Source organism: Oculina patagonica, chromosome 13, assembly GCF_052425735.1.
Source record: "Oculina patagonica isolate OP01 chromosome 13, crgOcupat, whole genome shotgun sequence".
NCBI lineage: Eukaryota > Metazoa > Cnidaria > Anthozoa > Scleractinia > Oculinidae > Oculina > Oculina patagonica.
The window spans coordinates 15302766-15319326 of NC_135770.1; the positions used below are offsets into that span (position 1 = coordinate 15302766).

The following is a 16561-nucleotide window of genomic DNA, read 5'->3' on the forward strand; positions in this document are numbered from 1 at the left end:
CCAAGGCTCAGCCGGTGAAAAAGTGTTATTTTTGTGGTTACCAAGGTAACCATAATGCTGCTATCTGTGTAAGTAATGTAAGTAAGACTTTCCGAAGCACGAAGTAAGAACGAGAGCGTACCGAATTTGTCAAGTTCTCCAGGTAGTTTTTTTACGATTACAATACTATTGTTTAGAAGGATATATGAGTTACGGTGATGAATTGTTAGGATTTAGTTAAATATGAGGATTCCGAATAAAAAAAGCCACTTTCACAATCATTATGGCGCTTTCGAACTGTCCACGATCGAGAATCGACTGCTTTGATGAACCGCTGGCCGAACGTAGTTGAAACATGATGCTTGGCACGTGCATATGGGCGAACGTAGTTAGAATATGATGATTGCCACGTGCATATCGCATATGGCCGAACGTAGTTGGAACATGATTCTTCGCACGTGGATATTGCTTCGAAGTAATATTTTCCGAAGCACGAAGGAAGAACGAAAGCGTACCTGAAACGGCACAGTGATTTACCTAATAACTTCTGGCCATAAAACTCTTTCCCGTACTGCCCTTTAAATATCGTTTCTTAAGGAACGATGGCTAAACAAATTACCAAAAATTTATTCTTCGCCCGATCGCTACAAATTTTGGTAGAATGCGTGACAAGGTTATTACCCAATTCCCCCGCAAATATGAATGTGGCCTACACGACAAGAAGGCAGTAATAATAGAATGTCTATTGATCTTGATCGTCAACTGCGAAATAAAACCGATGAATCGATCGAAATCGAGGTAAGAGTTGTGTACTACGTACAGTATGAACGCAGATGGTCTGAAATGCAGTGAAGTGTTATTTATATTTATATTGCTTGGAGTCAATGTCTGAATTTATCTCTGAGTATAAGGAGATCGTTATATTTTGCAGAAAAGGGTCAACCCGTTGCCTTTAATATGATTCCCCCTTGTTAGGACCAGAGGTAAACCAAAAACACATTTAGACCCGCTAACATCAATATCGGTTATTTGTTTTGCCAGGAAGCCTACGACAACTACGTTTACCGAAAATCTCTCAGAAAATCTTTAACAAATGTTTGTCGATCTGATTTCTTGTAAAATAATTGAAGGCGGGATTGGGGTGGGGGGGGGGGGGGGGGGGGGGAGGGTGGACTTCTTTCATCATTACTACACTATGAACATTCCAGACCCATTTTAGCTATTCACTATTTCCTCAGTTTGACTGTAAACACAAGTTTGTTAAAATATTGGTAACCACATGTCCTCTTAGAGGGCTGTTATTTGACGAATGAGCGAGCAAAGAAGGCAAAAATAATTATTTTGTCGGCATGAGCCTGGGTACCAGGCCGGGGTATGATGGAAAGTGATCTGGCAGGGGTAGCAAGCGGTGTTCATACAGGCTTTAGAACCAACCGCGTTTTGTGCTTCGTCTGTTGCGTTTAGTTTTTTCTTTGCTTAGTTCTTTGTTACATGTTATACGTTGGTAGAATCGGCTGTATTTTCCTTCTGTAAAGCCTCAGTCAGAGGATGAGCTTCTAACCGCTTGAAGCTTGAGCCTTGGTGCCTACTCAGATTCTTGCACATTTTTTCTCCAAAGGTTTTTTACTGGCAGCTCTTTTTTGGCCCCTGTCTAACCGCATTTGTTTTGTGAGCGATTGCTCAACTCAACTAGCTTTTGGGCTTTTGATTTGTTTTTATGTATACACCTAATTGCAATAAGGTTTTCATAGAAAAAAGGAAAAAGGAAAAGGTGAAATAGGAATTAATTAAGCGCATGCATAGAAATTTATTCGCTCAGATGGCCTTAATATGCTTCAAAATACGAATAAATTAATTTATCTTGTCACAGCATAAAAAAGTGGACTCAAAGTGTGCTGATAAAAACTCGTGAGTTTTCTGTGAATGAATGAGTTATGAAACTACGCTAATTAATTCCTATTTACCTTTTACCTTTTTTCTTTTTTTTATGACAACGTTATTGCAATTAGATGTATATAGCTTTTTATTTGTATTTTCTATGCCTTAACTGATCTGTAATTAGGAACTCCAATTCAGCTTGTAACTTCGGCGTAACAAGCTCTCAATCTTCGTATTTTGTACCCTAGTACCCAGTCTGTTTTTACTTTGTTACGGATGTAAGACAACGGTGATTTGTAACATCAGAGCCGTTTTGTTTCTCAGTCTATCTGGCAATACGCCTGTGTACTTGTACTTGGGGATATAAGTCAGATGTTATGTCGGAGTTGTAGTTCCCCAGCTTAACTAACACTAAGCCTGGGAGCTTTCTTGGGCATGCAGGCCACTTGTGATCTGTAATACAGTTTTGTAGTTCCCCAGCCTAACTGACACAATAAGCCTGCATGCTTTCTTGGGCATGACCAGCAGATGGTTGGCATAGCATTTTAAAAGCTTTCACACAAGCGAAAGGCACACGCTAATTATTTTCAGAACTTTGCGAAATTGTGCAAGAGAAGTGGTGAAACAATGACGTCCCTGCAACTAATTAAAGCAACATCGCCAATAGGAAAGACGAATATGGAAACAAGATTGAGGATGATCAATGCTGAATTACATTGTCGGCAATCCTCAGTGTGCGAAATTATTTTAGCTTAATTAACAAAGTGTTTTTTGTCTAACCTGGAAACTACAACCAGTGTTAATTTAATTTTTACAAAGAAATTAACTGGTGACAATCGAAGTGGACATTTATAATAGAAGTAGTTTTGAGGGCGATTTTTCTCCTACAGGGCGTTAGAAGTATAGCGACCTCTATAATTCCTCTATAAATTTATTGCTATCTCAGGGCCCGTTTTTTATATATCTGTTTTAGTAAAACTCTTCGCCTTTTTCCTTGATGGCGTTTTCACCACTTTTGCCCTCGCCCAAAGTCCCTACAGGGCGTTAGAAGTATAGCGACCTCTATAAATTTATTGCTATCTCAGGGCCCGTTTTTTATATATCTGTTTTAATAAAACTCTTCGCCTTTTTCCTTGATGGTGTTTCCACAACTTTTGCCCTCGCCCAAGTCCTGTTCCAATAGGTATACTAACCTAATGAATTTTTTATGGTTGCTAACTTGCACCTTATTTAAGTTCTAGGAAGACTAACATACGTTTTTTTATTCAAATGTGTTTTGCATCCCCGATATGCTTGACATGTTGGCGAGTTCTATCTATACAATGAAGATGAAGACATGTGGCCTGTACCGGTGTTCTCCCAGTCTCTGTGTTCCCCCAATACGGTCCTCGCGCCTGGGAAACGAGCTGCCTATATTTGCCCGCAATCAGAAAAACCAAAGTTCTAATGTCCTGTCTAAATGACCTGAATTTCGGTGAATGAGTTTTAAATATTCAGAATTAGAAATCTCTCATTTATAAAACAGCTGATAGTCTGAACTATATTTATATGCTTCCATTAAACTAAGACGCCGTATTTAATTAACACAATCGGCTAGATCAAGCAATCAGAAAAAAAGAAGTTGATAATAGATCATTAAATTGAGAAAAAATATTTGTTTTTACATGCATTTAAAAACGTTTTTTCAATAACTTTTGAAAGCCTAACTTTTTTGTCATGAATACACTGAATTACAAACAGAAAATTAACAAAAATAACATGATAAACAAAACAAAAACGACACGCGACTGGCACCGGCTCTAGTCAATAAACTTAAAACAAGTCGTGAAGTCAGCCGTGTGTCTAGTTAAACAGATTGCTCAGCTATTCGATCGCAGTTATATGAAAGCACGGCGGTTTGTAGACTTACTGATTGATTAGTACACCAATTATTGATAGCTGACAATAATTACATAGGTAAGGTTGGATCCAAATAAACACCGGGGTTGTTTCTTCGGATTATTGACGCCGCTGGCGGCTCATTGGCGACAGTGAAACGCAACATGTGAGTTTCAACAAAACGGACTGACAGTTTGCTTAACGTACAAAACGGGATGTTCCTTTCGGATTGAGGGGTGTCCGTAATAACAAGTAGACAAAAAATATTTCGCGGAGGGTATGCAATTGGCTGCGTGAGCTTCAAAACTTCTTTTTCTTAAAAAGATGTCTAATGAAAATGTGAATTAATATTAATGTAGAAAGAACGAAAAATTACACCTTTGATATGAAGATGACACACTGACGTTTAACAAGCGATTTTCCACGCAAACCACGCGAGTACAAATAACAAGCTTTCTACAGCTGGGAGTTTGAGGCAGATGTTCTTGACACGAAACTAGATATAAACAGTTGATGAGTAGCTAACAGGCATCACTTTAGTGTTATCATCATGAGAAACATTGAAGTCGTGCTGTTGTTTTTTGCAGTGCTCCTCATCTCAGACGTATTCTGCTATCATCCAGAGGTAACTAACTAAAGTATATTTAATTCCTATATATTTTTATGTTTCATTTTGATGCCGCAGTTATGTCAGTAAACAAAGAAACGCTTATGCGCTGGCAACGATACATATTCTGACTTTTGATTTCGGGTAGAGTTTTAGGTATTTAAGAAACTATTTGTTTTATTTCACAGTTTTGTTTCGCAGCAGATATAGCCGACCAGAAAATTACGTTCCTGTTTTATAGAAAGTCATATAGTATTCCTTTTATTTGGATCTATTTTAAGAGCAAAGCTGGCAAAAAAATGTATGCTGATTGACTGTTACTGTGTAAGACCCATTTTTTCCCCCATGTATACAAACTTCGTAATTTTGCAGGCAATTTGAAAGTAGACTGGCAGACACTCTCGGTCGAAACCAGAGATCGCCAAAACATTGAAACGTGGGGAGTGTAAAAGATGAGGATTCTTTTAGATTCTTTTTGCTTTTTATCCTAGCTTACTCTGCTTCTCTGATCTCGGCGGGTTTTATTCGCTGTTACGGTATTTCCATTGAAAGAAAAATCAGCTTGCCACCTTTGTTTCGCCGCGTGCAAGCGGAAAAGTGGCTTCGTCCTGTGATGGCATAGCCTTGATAATAACCGATAACAAAATTCTTTAACGAGTACAATGACATATGCTAATTTAACTGTTTAAGTGTGTATTTTAAACTATATTCACATTTATTTGAAATTTGCAGCTGGTGAAGAGAAAATGGCAACCTTTGAACTGGTTTGAGCCATTAATTTCCTGCAAAACAGGCGAATATCCCCCGAAGAGTCTAAAAAGTTACGGCTGCTACTGCGGGACAGCAATCGATAGACAATTCCGAAAACAGCCTGTAGATGCTTTGGACAAGTAACTATGACAATAATTTTGTACATAAAAATTAGAACAATGAATAAGCTTAAAGTGGTTTATTTTCTCAGGCTGTTGTTGTACGACTTAATTTGGCCTGTTTTTTCCTTTTATTGAGGAGAGCTTGCAGCATGGACAGGGTTGAAACATGTCTATGATGTTGAAACTGCCCTATTAGTGAAGTTTAAGCATAACTTGCCTTCTAATTGCAGGTGCTGTCAAGATCACAAAAAATGTTTGGAGGAATATACAACTGAAGGAAAGGACAGTTTCTGCTCTTCCGTACATTTGTACAGTTGTGAAGAAATGGCGATTCTTTGTATAAAGAAGCTATATGTCAATGCGATATTAACCAAGAAAAAGAGAATATGCCAATGAAGTGAAGAACACTCGGTTAAGGTCATTAATCATTAAAAAGGAATTAAAAACTTCAAAGAGAAACATATTGCGGACTGTTTATACTCTCTGAATTGTGTAACATCTTACCAACCTCGTTCCCAGGGCTTTTCCCTTGATGATTTGGTGATTTCCCGCCCGTCCCAAATCACTAAGGGAAAAGCCCGCGAACGAGGTTGACATCTTACTGAGGGCTTTCTTATATCTGTTTGTCCTGGTATCTACAATCCCTTGCTTAATTTCCGACACTCATATTTCCTTTGTTAGTACCACAATCTGCTCTTTACAGAGCTAGGCCGGTGCAAAGGGCAATGAAATAAAACAAACGTTTTTTATAGAGCGGTTAATCCTTGTCAGTTACCGCGATTTCCGGTAACGGGTATAAAGGATAGGGCCTCGATGCGGCCATCCCTATATTTAAATTACCTTTCATTATTATTATTTTTTAATTGTTGTTAGCGTATATTAAATGCGCTTTGAATACGATAACATCATCATCATCATTTACCGAGTAACCTACCCATTTCTTTGGGGTAAACGCTGGTGGTTTACAGACGAACATCTATAAAGCAGCCAGTTATTTAGGGCCTGTTTACATGGAGGGAGGGTGCCCCGGCTAACCGAGTTACCCGGCTAGAAGGGATGAAACATAGCCCGCCTTTACATGCAGAATTCACAGCCCTTCTACCCGGGATGAGACAGCGTAATTGAAGCGTGTCACAGCGTGGGAAAACCATGTAGCTCCAAATGAATGAAGAAAAATATGACTTTTTAATAAATAATCGAGGCTAGCCGTCTACAAACCTGTTTTATTTTGATGTGGAAGCACTTAGAACTTTAGTACGTCCGTTTATGGAGGAATCCAATCGAAATTTAACAGTCATTGGCCGCCAAATTGAAATTAAATTTGTTGTTTCGTGAGTTAGGATAATCATTCCTACGAAAATTTCGAATTAATTAGCTGTTGCTCAAAGAAAAATTTTCCAGCCTAAAAAGAAAACTAATTTGATCTAATTTTGGTCAAATAGCACTGTTTGGGTCGAGAATTTATGCATTTTATGCCATTAACTTCAAATTTAATTTAAGAACACGCGCGAAGACTTATCCCGGCAAGCCGGGATAGCTCGGTCATAACCATTTACATGGTAAAAAGCTATCCCGCCTAGAAGGGTGCCCCGGGCAAGCAGACCGAGTGCCCCGGCAAGGCGAGTTTCCCGTCTTGCATGTAAACGCTTCGATGCGTTCTCTAAAGAAACGTATGAAAAGTTGGCTCGCCCAGGGTAGGCTCGGTTAGCCGGGGCACCCGCCTTCCATGTAAACAGGCCCTTAAGTCCCGAAACAATTGCTAATCAGATTAGAGCCGTAGACAGGATCTTGTAGGAGTGGGTGCGAGCGCCAAAGGCGTAAGCGTTTCGGGGGATCCGGGGGGTATTCTCCCCCGTGAAATTTTTAAAAAAATCAAGTTGTTTAAGTCCACACTTCCTGCATTATGAGAATCATTTTACCCCCTCACTCCCCGATAAGGCGGACCTTTATGGCCGTGGGTGCGTGCAGACGCACCCATCGCACCCCCACCCCCCTACCTACGGCCCTGCAGATCTCTCAGCAGATCCTTCGAATTACAGCATTATCGTTTGCAGTCCTTTGCTGTTTTAGTCTCACTGACTGAACCCCTCTAAAATGGCCACCTTTTTGCCGTCTCGGATGATCGTTCTTCTACCTTTTTGCCCCTATTTAGCGGCCAGAAAGAATGCACTAAACGATTTTTTTTGGTTTTGTTTTCAAAAAGGTCGGACAGACAAGTGTCTGAAAAAGAAAGTGATGGCTGATAAAATCATTCAAACACGGGATTATTGTGCCTTTTCTAAAAGACCTTATGCTAATTTCTAACAAATTCCTATTAAGTGGCCAACCTCTATCACATCTTAAAAACAATTAGATTTTTATTTCCGTATTTTTTTTTTTACGCTGGAAAAAAACGACTCTTCACTTCCTTGCTCGTTCCACGAGCGAGACTGGGAACGAGTTTGGAAATCTGGAAACTAGTCCCGTTCTTAGTTTCCAGTCTTCTCAGGTCACATAACCAATATGGCGGCGTGTGAAGGTTTTTTCCGTGTGTTCGTTCAGAATGCAGCCTTTGATTTAATGTATCATTGAATCAGACTTTGACAGGTATGCTGTATTTCTTGTTAGTATTGCTTTTTTTTTTTTAATATCTTATTAATAGCAGTGCATGATCTGGCGGCTGGGTTACTTGTAAATTTATACACTGCTCAGTGTTATAGCTTTTATAAAAGCTTTTAAGCTTTTATAAAAAAAACTAGAAAGCGTAGCACATTTAAAAATGTGCTACGCTTTCTAGTTTTTTTTAGCCTTTCCTCCCAAATCTAACCACTGGAATTTTTACTTATTTGAAAAGCTAAATTCAGTTAACAGAGTAGGAGTATCAATCATCTTATTGTAGGGACAAAGATACGTTCATCAGAGGTGGAAATTTTTGTGTGGGCTTACACAAAGTTTTTTCAGTTCAAGGACAATAACAAATCGACGACATTTTTCCGTGGTCTCTGCTCTTATAGACCACTGTAAGAGTGTAGACCATGAAAAAAATTCGGCCAATTTGATTTTTTAACAAAACACAAATAATTTATAAGGAGGGTGGAAAAATCAATGCCAAATTGGGCATGCATGACAGCTTGAAAGATCACTGTTTCCCCTTATATTAAAGCCAATGAGCATTTAATGTTTGTATCTGTCTCTGCAAAGGATGTTATTTGTTCACTGTTACATGATCATGGCAATGTTTTGCTGTCTTTTTCTTCAGGTTATCTAACAGGGAATGTTTGAAGATCATAATGTATACCAACAAAGCTAATGTACTGGCAACTTGCAGCTTAAGAGCCGTGTCTCTGTTTACAAGAAAACATGTTCCAAGAGTTTCTCTCAGTCAGACTCGGTGTGTATTATCTTTGCTTGAACGAAAGCCTAGTAACATTGTTACAACTTCACCACAGGTGCTTGGGACTACATTGCTAAAAGAGGAAGTTGGTGGTCATGTTCCACTGATACAGCAGGCTTACTACAAAACTAAAGCTAAAGATCCATTACATGTTCAAGTTCAACTGAACAAAAAAATTTTGTCATTGAAGACAGTCCAGGATCAACTTGAACTGTTCAACTCTGAACCTTCAATGAATATTGTGAACAGGGTTTCACTTCTTTTTAACATTGCCAGGATAGCGAGGAGAGACAAAAAGCAGCTGCAATTGTTGAGGCAAATAAAGAGTGACAAACATGGCCTAAGTGTGGCCTATGTTGGTTTACTGGATTCAATTTCTGCAGATATATCTCAGTGCTCTCCCAGATGTCTTGCAAATGTGATGTGGTCATTAGGCAACATGAAGGAAAAAAGTCACTGCCTTCTTCAGATTTGTGAAGAAAAAATCATATCATGTGACATGAGTTCTTTCACCCAGCCTGACATCTTTCAGATTGTGAAAGGATGTAGTTTGCTTGGTATTCAAAGGATGGAGATATTTGTAAAACTACAAGAAACAATTTTAAATGGAGAGGTAGCAATATCTGAGTTTAAAGACCGTGATTTAACCCTGGTTGTTGTTTCATTTGCCAAAAATGACAGTGGAGATGAAAAGCTGTTTAATCATTTCCAGTCAGAAATTTTATCCAGAAATCTCATGGCATATGACAGCCACCAACTGGCTGGATTTGTTTGGTCATTTGCTAAAAGAACAGTAAGCTGCCCAAATGAGCTTTTTGATCAAATCGAGAATGAAGTCTTGCAACGAGGGACAAGCACCATGCAGAATGTTCCAATGGTGATGTTGCTCTGGTCATTTGCCAAAGTTGGAATGGGAAGTGAACGGCTCTTTAATGCCTTTGATAGTGAACTTGCAGTGAGAGGACTGCAAGCATTTGACAATGTAGGACTGGTTCAGTTAGTGTGGTCTTTTGCAAAGAAAGGTTTTAAAGATGCAGGTTTATATGAATTGGTGGAGGATGAAGTTTTACAGCGTGGTATGTCAGTGTTCCAAGATCATCAGCTGGTTGTTTTACTGTGGTCATTTATAAAAGCAGAGAAATGTGATGCAAAGCTGGTCAAGATTGTATCACATGAATTTTTGCAAAGAGATGTCAAACAGCTTGAAGGTGATCACTTGAGTCAACTGGCATGGACACTAGGGCGTGCAAGAATAAAATTCCCTGAGCTCTATGAGTCCATTGAACGAGTCGTTACTCAGTGCCGTCCACCGGCCATGACTGAAAGTCAAATGATTGCATTGATGCGGGGATTTGTTGAAGCTGAAGAGGGAAGCACTGAGCTGTTTGATTACTTCAGACTTGCAATAATGAAAGACATTAAATCTTTAAGTGGTGATAATATTTGTGAGGTGTTGTGGTGTTTTTCTGAAGACAAAGGCAACAGATCAGATGTTTTCAGTGCCATTGAAGAGGAAATTCATTGTCGAGGGATTGCAAGCTTTAACACAGTCCAGCTCAAGAAGATAAAACATTGTTTCCTTACAGTGGAAGAAGGATCTAAAGAACTCCTAGAATTGTTGCAAGATGTAGATATTGAAGATGAGTAATTACTGAAACAAATACCAGCAGAACAATGTTTGGTATATCTTCTTTTGTTCTTGAGTAATGGCAATAATAAGAAGAAATGTAATTCGCTTTGTATTGAAAGTACAATTTAAGACAAATCCAATTTTATGACTTTATGTATTAAATTTACCCTCACTTTGAATTTCAATAAGAACAGTGGCAACAATGATCAATGTGAAATTCTGCACTGCTTTTTATGAGACTAGCTTACTAGCAAATTATGGCAAGAACAACTTTTTCTTTTTTTTTCTGTTTCATTTGGCTTAGATGATAATTAGGCGAGGATGTAGTCTCAAGCCTAATGTTATAAAGCAGATCGCAGTTTGAGGTTACAACGGGCGATGGGCGATGTGATGATTCGAACCAAGGGGGATTGGTAACTAAGAATACGGTTTGAGATTTGTCTGCGTCTGCGATCTTGGTTGTTCGGCCGTGCATGTGAGAATTTTCTGCAGCTAGAAGCCTTGACTCGAAGTAAGATTAGTAGCTGGTATTTTTTACGCTCACTTACAAACATCTTGAGATATCATAGTACACAAAACCTTTTCGACACACCGATAGGTCGAGGGACTAAACTTAATTGATTTCCTGAAATCAACTCCATACTTACTGACCATTTAGACTTTCAATTTGGCTAATTTTATTGTATTTATGATGCAACCTAGCCTTCAAGCCATGCTGTTTTAGAGAATTGATCAACATCCTTTTCAGATATCTCTTGCACGGCAGGGTACTTAGTTTTGTAAGGTATTTGACAAACAAGCTACTGCTAATCAAGCGAGCTTGTTATGGACACTTGACAAACAAACTGACCGACCCTGTGATCAATCAATACAACACTGTTTGCCCTTTGGTTATGCAGCCCTTATACATAAAAGACATTGTCACGATTGAAAAAAATTGGTTTAAAGACAGAAATTGCAGTCTATTTTTGCAAGTCAGGCTCAGAGACCCAGGGGCAGTTAGCATGCATACGATAATTTATTGCCTTCACTAGTTTTTCATACTTCACTTTGTATTTTGTAAAATTCACTACTGAATGGAATGAATCCAGATGAAAAGGCATCATTCAGATCACACTGAATCAATGTGCTGTAAATCCCAATACATCATAGGTTTGATTGATCACATCAATTAACTGTTTTTTAAAAACAAGGAAAACTACATAATTCAGATAAAATACATGTATTTGTATCCATAATTTTTGTATGGGTATTCACAATAGCTTGCCTTTGGCTCACCTTTGTAGGACCAACATACAGATTGGCTGCCCATATTGTACCAGTCACTTAAGAAGAGAGTCACTTATTTCACTAATAATGTTTTATTTCTTATCAGTATTTAATGATAAATAATAACATTATAGCCCTGCAAGGCTTACAGAGAGTTGCATTATTATAGCATAGCAGGCCAATATTGCACCCAGGACCTCTGAAAACTGCTTCTGAGTGTTGTCCCTGTGGCTGTGACTACTCAGCAAACCCAGCCTGAATTCTTTGTGCAGTTTAAATCCAAAGTTCAAACATTTGTTCTTGAGTCTTGTCTGCTCCCTCATCAGGATCTTTGTCTGCGAGCTCGGACTTCAAAGGAGCAGTCAAAGAGAAGCGAGCTTGATTGAATCTTGGATGTAAAAATCTGTAGTAGACAGTCATCATGAACAGACCCACAGAGAAAAACAAGTAAATTGCAATGAATCCTGCCATCTCTACTCCAAGAGGTAAATGTCTGGTCTTGTTTGTGAACCAGAGAAGTGAAAATATCAAAATCTCAATAAAAGTCAGGATATAGTACTTTACTGCCCAGCGTATGGTACGCAGACCTTCCAAGCAAAAGAAACAAAACAAATGGATATAAGACATGATGGCACGGAAAAAATGCTGCTTCCAATTATTTCCTGGAAAGAAGTACATCTCTTGACGGGTTAGAAATGCAAGAACTATGAAAAAATGAATAAATAGAGCTAGGAAAAACCACAGTTTGAATTCTGTTGCGAAGAAAACAAGGGTGAGTATTCGAGAAATGATCATGGAAGCACGCCATAACCACATGGAAAGGTAACCATACCAACGCAACTGGCCTTTGTGACGTTTCGAGTCACGAAGGCAGCTGATGTAGTTAACTACTGCTCTTGAATAGGAAACAAATGAAAAACATATTGAAAGTATGGTCCATAAGTCTTGGATATTTGTTGCCCTTAATGTATCAACATAACGGCGTGAGACAAGGACATAAAGTTGTAAGACAAGCTGAGGTGCGTCTTCTGTAAAAGCCAAGATCATCTGCAATAATGCTGCATCAAGATTCATTGCTATCAACAACTTGTGATCAACAACATGGTTGTCTTTCTTCCGCTTTATTCTGTATGATTTGACAAGAATTCTCCAGTACCTGCAAAAAAATTGTCGACAATGAATCAGGAAGGAAATCAAGTAAAGTGTCTTAGAACTCAGCACAATTAAAACAAGCTGGTAAGACCCAGCAGTTTTAAGGCGTAAGGGGTCTTAGAATTGTGTCATAGAAAATGAATTAAAAAGCAGCATTTCAAGGAGTCGTAAATGCAGCATTCTAAATTAGCATTGAGGAGACTAAAAGTTGTCATGTTCCCAGCTAGTCAGTCAGATAAGACATGGAATCAACAGATTTGTAGACAGTCAAGGGTATCTATTGTGTTGTTCCAAAAAATATCCATACCCCTCCCACAGAAGGTGTTTTTGGTTTGAATCCCCCACCCCTTTGAAACTTTTAAGCCTCGTACTTTCTTCAAAAAAATTTTGGCTTTTGAGACCCCCCCACCCCCTCGGAATTTCCAATGACCTTCCATGGGGTGGGCATGGATATTTTCTGGAACGGTATGAATTGTTCAAGTCTTTCAGTCCATTGAGAATTTTTTCAAAACTCCAACTTTTTTGGTTTTGCCATTCTTTTTTTTTTGTTCTAAACTGTAAGCAAAAGCAAGTACACGAGAGCAGCCAATCAGCTGAAAATTTTCTCAATAGATTTCACTTTCCCAGCCTCCTGCAGGGATAAGATAATTGTAGCAGAAACAAACAAACAAACAAACAAACAAACAAACACACAAACAAACAAACAAACAAACAAACAAACAAGGAAAAACAAAAAACAGAAAGAGGGTTGGAAAAGAGGAGCTCCTTAAAATTTACACAATATCCGAGGGAGTAAGCGACCAGTGGAAGATTTTAGGCTAGCATTAACCTTCTCTTGTCAAAAAACACATTTGATTTCCCATGGCTTGCATGAACTCAAAAGTGTCCTTTTTTATGTCACTCCTATCAACCTTAACTCTCATTTACAGCCAGTATATGTGTCACCACGCTGCCACACAATGCTTTTGGTGAGCGGCATTATGTTTTTGAAGGGGTGGGGGGGGGGGGGGGAGGACTAGGAGGTTACCAAAAAAATCCTAACAGGAAAACAGAAAATAATTTGTGCAAAGACGGTGTTACATTTCATTCATTTGATTTATGGGGTGACATTCTCCCCAGCCTGACCAATCAATGAAAATTGATGATCGAAAATTAAAATCAATATCAAACAATGTAGTTAATTGATATTGATTGGCATCAGCCAATTATCGATGACCAATCAATAAAATGAAATTTCCTTTATTACATCAATTTTCTCTTGATATCTACATGGGCATCCCCAGGATATCTGGAAATAGATTTATGCAATCCTCGAATGACTGATCGCGAGCACACGATGTCTGAAGAGAGAGGCCTGAAGAAAGAGATGTGACACTCATTATAAAATGCATTGCCAAAGGCTACTGAAGCTACAGCCAAAACATCCTTTTGCTGTTGATTCAAGTATATATTTCTTTGGCAGAGAATAAATGAGATATTGATTGCTTTTAAGAGTTGCTGAGTTGATGTAATTAGACCCATTTTGAATGGAACCAAAATTATGAAACGTAACTAAATGAACGGATGAAAATCAGTAAAAATCGATGACAATTGATAAAAATTGATCATGTTAAAAAGTCACGAATGTCTTCGATAGGTCATCGATTTCCAATATCAATGGATTAACTGGCATCGATTGATATCGATGATCATCGATTATCGGTTTCATCGATTGGGCCGGGCGTTCTCCTTGGGCTTGTCACGCAATCTCGCGTGACAAGCTGCGTGGGTTGCTGTCTTCTTTATAGATGGATTTGTACTATCTGTTTTGAAAATGAAAAGTCATAATAATTATGATGCGTACGTTTTTCTTTATACACAACTGACCTCTCTATAAGTCCCACAAGGAAGAAATGTGTTATGTATACAGTTTTCCAGCCACTCTTTGGCCGTCTTCCAATCTGGTCTTCATCTTCTTTGTACCAGAAGAAAGACACGAGATTTGTTATCACTGATGGAAGCAGCACTAACATGACTGTGAAACTTCCCCACCAGTTGCTGCCTGCAGTAAAATGATCCGCTGCAACCTTCAGATCAGTACCAATGTCGGCGAAAAAAGCTCCGATCGCTACAACGGAAAAAAATATGCCGAGCCATGTTGCGTTACCCCGCTTGCGCCACAGTTCCGAGAAATCCTTGTCCATTTTACGCGGTCTCATCTTTAAATTATCCATTACTAAATATACAGCTCGTCTGAAACGCTCTCGTGGCGGTAAATGTCTAAGTTTACTCCTGTGGCCGGCTTTCTGCGCGCTGCCATTACTGAAACTGAATTTGGTCACGTCTTCTGTTAACGCTTCTGTCACGGCTGCTTTAGTTGCCACAATTGGTTGCTCGTTTTGCTTCGTCAGAGCGACACTGTAACCATAATATGACGAAAAAGAGTTGCTGTCCAAATATCCATAACTATTCCAGAAAGGTTTCGTGTTTGACTCCTCATCGTCTAACTCGAGGCAAACTTGTTCCAAAGCTCTAACTTCTTCTTTCTTGACGCGAACGTAAAACCGCGCAGGATTCACAAAAGTTCCGCTTCCACGACTCGACGAAAGAAAGCTTTCCACCGACCAATTCCTATCTACTCTTCTGTTGTCTACTTCATCTCCAATCAAGTCAGAATCCGCTTTATAAGTTGTTAGCGTTTGTACAACTTTACGAAGTATAAGAACTTCTTCCTCGCTCAACTTTGCAACATAATCACCTTCTGTTGTCGAGCCGCCGGTAGAATGAGACGAAATTTGACGTCTTAGGGCTCGTACAGTTTGCTTCTGTTTTTCATCAAAATTCAGACTAGTTCGTAGTCGTTTAGGATGTTGATCATCCATTTCTCAGCGCCAATGTGCTCACTATGTTTGGTCAAAAACACTTGCTTCGCTGGCAAGAAGTCATGCTGTAACGCTCGTGCGTATGTCTGTCACACGCAGACCGGAAGAAATAGTTCATACGCACGCAACACACGCACGCGACGGCCTTCGGTTCCGGTGTTATTAAACCAAAACTTCTGCCTTTCAGTATTGAAATCGTCTTAACATGATCTCATGGCTGGCTCACGATAAAGAGCTATGCAATCGCCTCAGGAAAGCCTTTGTACAATTTCCCTTTGTTATCAATGGAAAATATTTAAAATCTCTAAATAATGATGTAATTTAATTTGGATGCAAATTATTGCATAGTTATTCACGCAATGTGCCACCTGTACGCCTGTAAAGAGCCCGGGGTAAAGAGATCATAAATACTTTTAGTTAGCGTCATAACTGGCGCTAAGAAATAACTAAACAAATATAAATTATTATACAGATTCAATACAATCAGGTGGTGTGACCTGGATCCAATATAATGATCAAATAAGAAGGCAGGAAAGTAGTGTGCCCCACACTGTTGAGCACTGAGCAGGCATTGCTATTTGTAGTTCTGCTATGGGGCATTTTAGCACTTAGCGAGTGTTCCCATAGAACTGATAATATAGGAACTGCTTGGTAGGAACGCTATGGATCTCATTTGCACCCTTCAGTTTCGCGCTGTCTTCTCAGTGCTGTGATTTTTTCCACTTTTCTGTGTTAACCTGCGAACAGGCCTTAGAAAATTTTCCGCCCTCCTTTGTTCTATAGTCGCCCAAATAGGCCATTTCCGAGTTACCCTTTGCCTCTGTTTCAAAACGAGTTTACGTGCGAACCAATTCACATAAAAATGTAGCCTGCGTAGTACCAGGCGCCGTAGTTTTTAAACGTGCTAAAAACGTAAACCAGACGCCTGCTACGCAGGCTAATGAAAATGAGTTTGATTTGCATGAAAATAAATGGAGCTGTAGATTTAAAACTCATTTTCATATGAATGGTTTCGCACGTAGACTCGTTTTGAAACAGAGGCAAAGGGTAACCCGGAAGTGG

The 16561-nt window shown here is 39.1% G+C and overlaps 3 protein-coding genes across 3 annotated transcripts; 2 read left to right on the forward strand and 1 right to left on the reverse strand.

Annotated features, from left to right (window-relative positions):
• The first annotated feature begins 3928 nt into the window (after positions 1-3928).
• Positions 3929-5669, forward strand: LOC144634809 (acidic phospholipase A2 KBf-grIB-like). The gene is made up of 3 exons (XM_078493844.1): positions 3929-4360; positions 5075-5232; positions 5445-5669. The coding sequence occupies exons 1-3, from the start codon at positions 4286-4288 to the stop codon at positions 5608-5610; spliced, it is 399 nt and encodes a 132-aa protein (XP_078349970.1). The 5' UTR covers positions 3929-4285; the 3' UTR covers positions 5611-5669.
• A 2037-nt stretch (positions 5670-7706) lies between these two features.
• Positions 7707-10408, forward strand: LOC144634268 (uncharacterized). The gene is made up of 2 exons (XM_078493174.1): positions 7707-7800; positions 8453-10408. Exon 2 carries the CDS (start codon positions 8484-8486, stop codon positions 10233-10235), a length of 1752 nt encoding a protein of 583 aa, XP_078349300.1. The 5' UTR covers positions 7707-7800; positions 8453-8483; the 3' UTR covers positions 10236-10408.
• Positions 10409-11418: 1010 nt separating this feature from the next.
• On the reverse strand, positions 11419-15750 carry LOC144634267 (XK-related protein 8-like). The gene is made up of 2 exons (XM_078493173.1): positions 14505-15750; positions 11419-12642 (listed from the first exon to the last, which is right to left on the reverse strand). The coding sequence occupies exons 1-2, from the start codon at positions 15497-15499 to the stop codon at positions 11760-11762; spliced, it is 1878 nt and encodes a 625-aa protein (XP_078349299.1). The 5' UTR covers positions 15500-15750; the 3' UTR covers positions 11419-11759.
• Positions 15751-16561: the final 811 nt, after the last annotated feature.

Bases quoted from the DNA above. Each gene is read 5' to 3' on its own strand.
- LOC144634268 (XM_078493174.1), top strand. From the start codon at position 8,484: ATGTATACCAACAAAGCTAATGTACTGGCAACTTGCAGCTTAAGAGCC.
- LOC144634809 (XM_078493844.1), top strand. From the start codon at position 4,286: ATGAGAAACATTGAAGTCGTGCTGTTGTTTTTTGCAGTGCTCCTCATC. The intron at 4,361-5,074 runs GTAACTAACTAA...TGAAATTTGCAG, and splicing joins TATTCTGCTATCATCCAGAG to CTGGTGAAGAGAAAATGGCA. The intron at 5,233-5,444 runs GTAACTATGACA...TTCTAATTGCAG, and splicing joins CCTGTAGATGCTTTGGACAA to GTGCTGTCAAGATCACAAAA.
- LOC144634267 (XM_078493173.1), bottom strand. From the start codon at position 15,499: ATGGATGATCAACATCCTAAACGACTACGAACTAGTCTGAATTTTGAT. The intron at 12,643-14,504 runs GTCAGTTGTGTA...ATTTTTTTGCAG, and splicing joins CTTGTGGGACTTATAGAGAG to GTACTGGAGAATTCTTGTCA.